General features: G+C 35.3%; 1 protein-coding gene across 1 annotated transcript in view; it reads left to right on the top strand.

The window, feature by feature from the left end:
- The first annotated feature begins 1,372 nt into the window (after nt 1–1,372).
- The window catches only part of LOC112946214 (vitellogenin-1-like), a 40,232-nt gene continuing 38,699 nt past the window's right edge, over nt 1,373–2,905 (top strand). The window contains exons 1-3 of the mRNA XM_026038010.1: nt 1,373–1,412; nt 1,637–1,702; nt 1,921–2,072. Of these exons, the coding sequence (XP_025893795.1) occupies nt 1,373–1,412; nt 1,637–1,702; nt 1,921–2,072 (258 nt within the window). The remainder of the gene's footprint in view (nt 1,413–1,636; nt 1,703–1,920; nt 2,073–2,905) is intronic.

The following is a 2,905-nucleotide window of genomic DNA, read 5'->3' as shown; positions in this document are numbered from 1 at the left end:
ACAGATATGTAACCACAGCCTGGTGTAACTGAAGTTTAAAAAGTATGAAAATGCTCCAGCTGAGACAGTTTTAGTAGCTTCTTTCCACTTTTTGATCAGAATTGGATGAATCAGATTGATGGTATGTGAACTGATCCCTTTGTAATGAGGAAGTCAGCTAGCTCTCTTTCTTCCTTGAGTTTGTGTCACCAACTTCTCAAAACATAATTTCATTTTAGGAAAACTTACATCTAATTTCCAGGAAGATCTGCCTATTCCTTCAGATACTCATCTATTCTACTATGAGTTTAAAAAAAAAAAAAAAAAAAAAGTGAAATTTCTGAATGTCAAAAGCTGCCACGATTTCTGGGGGAATCAGCAACGAAGGTGCCCAGACGAGGTAGTCCTTGTTTGGCTTGTGGGTCTCCCTGGCATTCCCCACCATTCAGCTCCAGGGATGCTGCAGAGGGATCCTGGCCATGAGGAGCTTGTGATGTSTGTTTGTGATGGGTCGCAGGCCCAGGTTGTGCTCCAGCTGTGTCCAGAGCTGCCTCGTGTACTCTGGCACCACAGTAATAAGCTGCATTGCTCCTCAGCCCAGTGGCATCGCTCCCAATAAATGCAGTAAGAGTATACAGCAGCTGCTGGAGGTGCCTGCAGTAAATGTGTTCCTGGTCTTCTGGACCAGGTCTGGTTTCACCCTTTTCGCTCCTGATGAAGAGCTGCAGCCCGAGAAAACCTTGCCCTTCCTGGAGGGGAAAGTTTAGCTCTGTGTGTGTGTTTCTTGTGAGTTTGAGCCCTACTGTGGCCCCCTTAAAGCTTTCTTTCCCAGGCAAAGGCAATAAGAGATGCTTGCAAAGAAARCTATGATAGATGCTGTGTAAAGATGGTTTTCCTTGAATGACTATGAGCTTAAAGGTATCTCAACTATCATACTATAAAATCAGTTGCAAATTTACCTCTACAAGTAGGTTTAGTTCTTCAGTGATTAAGATGTGTAAACAAAGTTGAGGACCTCARCAAGAGTAATTCAACAGGACATCAAAAATATGATTAGAGCTATGATTGGCCAAGTTAATTTCATTATAATTGAAGAACTGTTTTGATTTCTTTTACTATCTAAACTATTGTTTTTCTGTATAGCTGCAATGTTCAGAAACTGAAAAAAAAGGAATAAAGGTATTTCAAAAATAAATCCTCCGAGTAAAATTAGTTGGCATCRTGAAGTTTTAAGTTGTCAGCATTTATGCTCTTAGAAATGTTTATTCTTTCATTGATCAATACACATTCTAAAATACACTTATTTGTCAAATCAACATGCCAAAAGAACATGTGATAGCACATGCCTTTATAAAAGAGAACCCAACATATTCACCTTTACTTTGTCCCCACCATGAAGGGGTTGATATTCGCCCTGATTTTAACCCTTGTGGGTAAGTAACTTATCTACTCTAATGATTTAAAATAGTGAGAGTTAGGAAAAGCTTTCAGAATCTAAAATGTGATTCATTCATAAATACAAGCTTTAAAATTTTATAGAAAATCCATTTTGATTTTTTGTTATATTAAGTTATATTCCAAGTTAACTGAAAAGAGTTACACCATATCAGTACAAGCTGAAATGTAGCTTTTCATACTAAAATATATGAAGTTTTAGATTATTATTGCTTTGTCATTTCATTACTTTTTTTTTTTCTTTCAGGGAGCCAGCATCTTAATTATCGTAAGTAATATTCCTATCAACTAATATAATTCTAATGAGTGAAACTCAAAATAGAATCTGAAAATTATATCAATGTTTAATATGATTTTAAAATAGCAATTTTTCTTCAGATGCAATCCAAAAATTAAAAAAAACTTTTCTGTTTCATACATTCTAACATATATTTTATATATTGTATACAGTCTGTATAATGTTTTGCTGGAACTATTTCTTTGCAGAACCTGATTTCAGTGAAAACAAGGCTTTTACATATAATTATGAAAGTGTACTTCTCAGTGGACTTCCAGAGAAGGGACTTGCAAGAGCTGGAATAAGAATAAGAAGTAAAGTGGAAATTAGTCGTATAGGACCAAAACTTTGTTTTCTTAGGGTAAGAAAATGTATCCAATTTGAAAGGTAAAATTACCTTCATACTTTTCTAAAGCTTTCTGGGAGTAATTAAGTTTCATCATATGTTGGGCTTATTCAGGCAGAATGTAACTAACACTATTATTTTTATTCAGTGCCCTAAAGTCTATTTGCACTTTGCTAGGTAATTCTCAGCTCAAGCCAACCTTGGGCTTGAAGGATTTCTTCTGCTTTGTGGTCAGGGAGACAACGGAATGTAATTTCAAATGAACAAGAATTTATTACTGGATCAATCCAATTGTTCCAAACTGTACAACCTAGGATTATTTAATCAGCTGATTTCGTAACCAGAAAACCAAAAGCAATAAAACATGCACCAGTATGTGGACGTGATTCAATATTTAGCATAATTAATGTCTTCTGGTTGCTTCTCTTGCTGCAGGGTCCCAAATGACATCCTTTGTCATCCTCAATTGTATATTTTTACTGCATGCTGAGTAATTACTAAGAGTTTTGATTATGTGAAAAACACTTCTGCCTTTAACAGAAGCCTTTACGTGCTTCTAATGAATGTATTGAAACATGCCCCTCAATTGCTTTACAGAAATTCTGCTCGGTCTTCTGTGTATGTGGAAGAAAAATGGTCTTTTTGAAAGCTTTTATTTGGCAAATTGAAAACTGCAGTTATTTAAAAAAAAAAAAAAAAAAAAGTATCTGATAAATGCCTGTAAATRCCACTGCCTTCAAGTCTCAACTAGCCTTTTGTTACTAGGTATTTTTGTGGGTTCAAAATTATAATAGATATAGACAGGAAATATTGTTTCTTTATGACCTTTGAAAGTGGCTGGATTTGTG

This window comes from Nothoprocta perdicaria, unplaced genomic scaffold, assembly GCF_003342845.1.
Source record: "Nothoprocta perdicaria isolate Ctin4 unplaced genomic scaffold, notPer1 scaffold_20, whole genome shotgun sequence".
Classification (NCBI taxonomy): Eukaryota; Metazoa; Chordata; class Aves; order Tinamiformes; family Tinamidae; genus Nothoprocta; species Nothoprocta perdicaria.
Note: the sequence above shows the minus strand (reverse complement) of the source record. Positions and strands in the feature narration are given on the sequence as shown.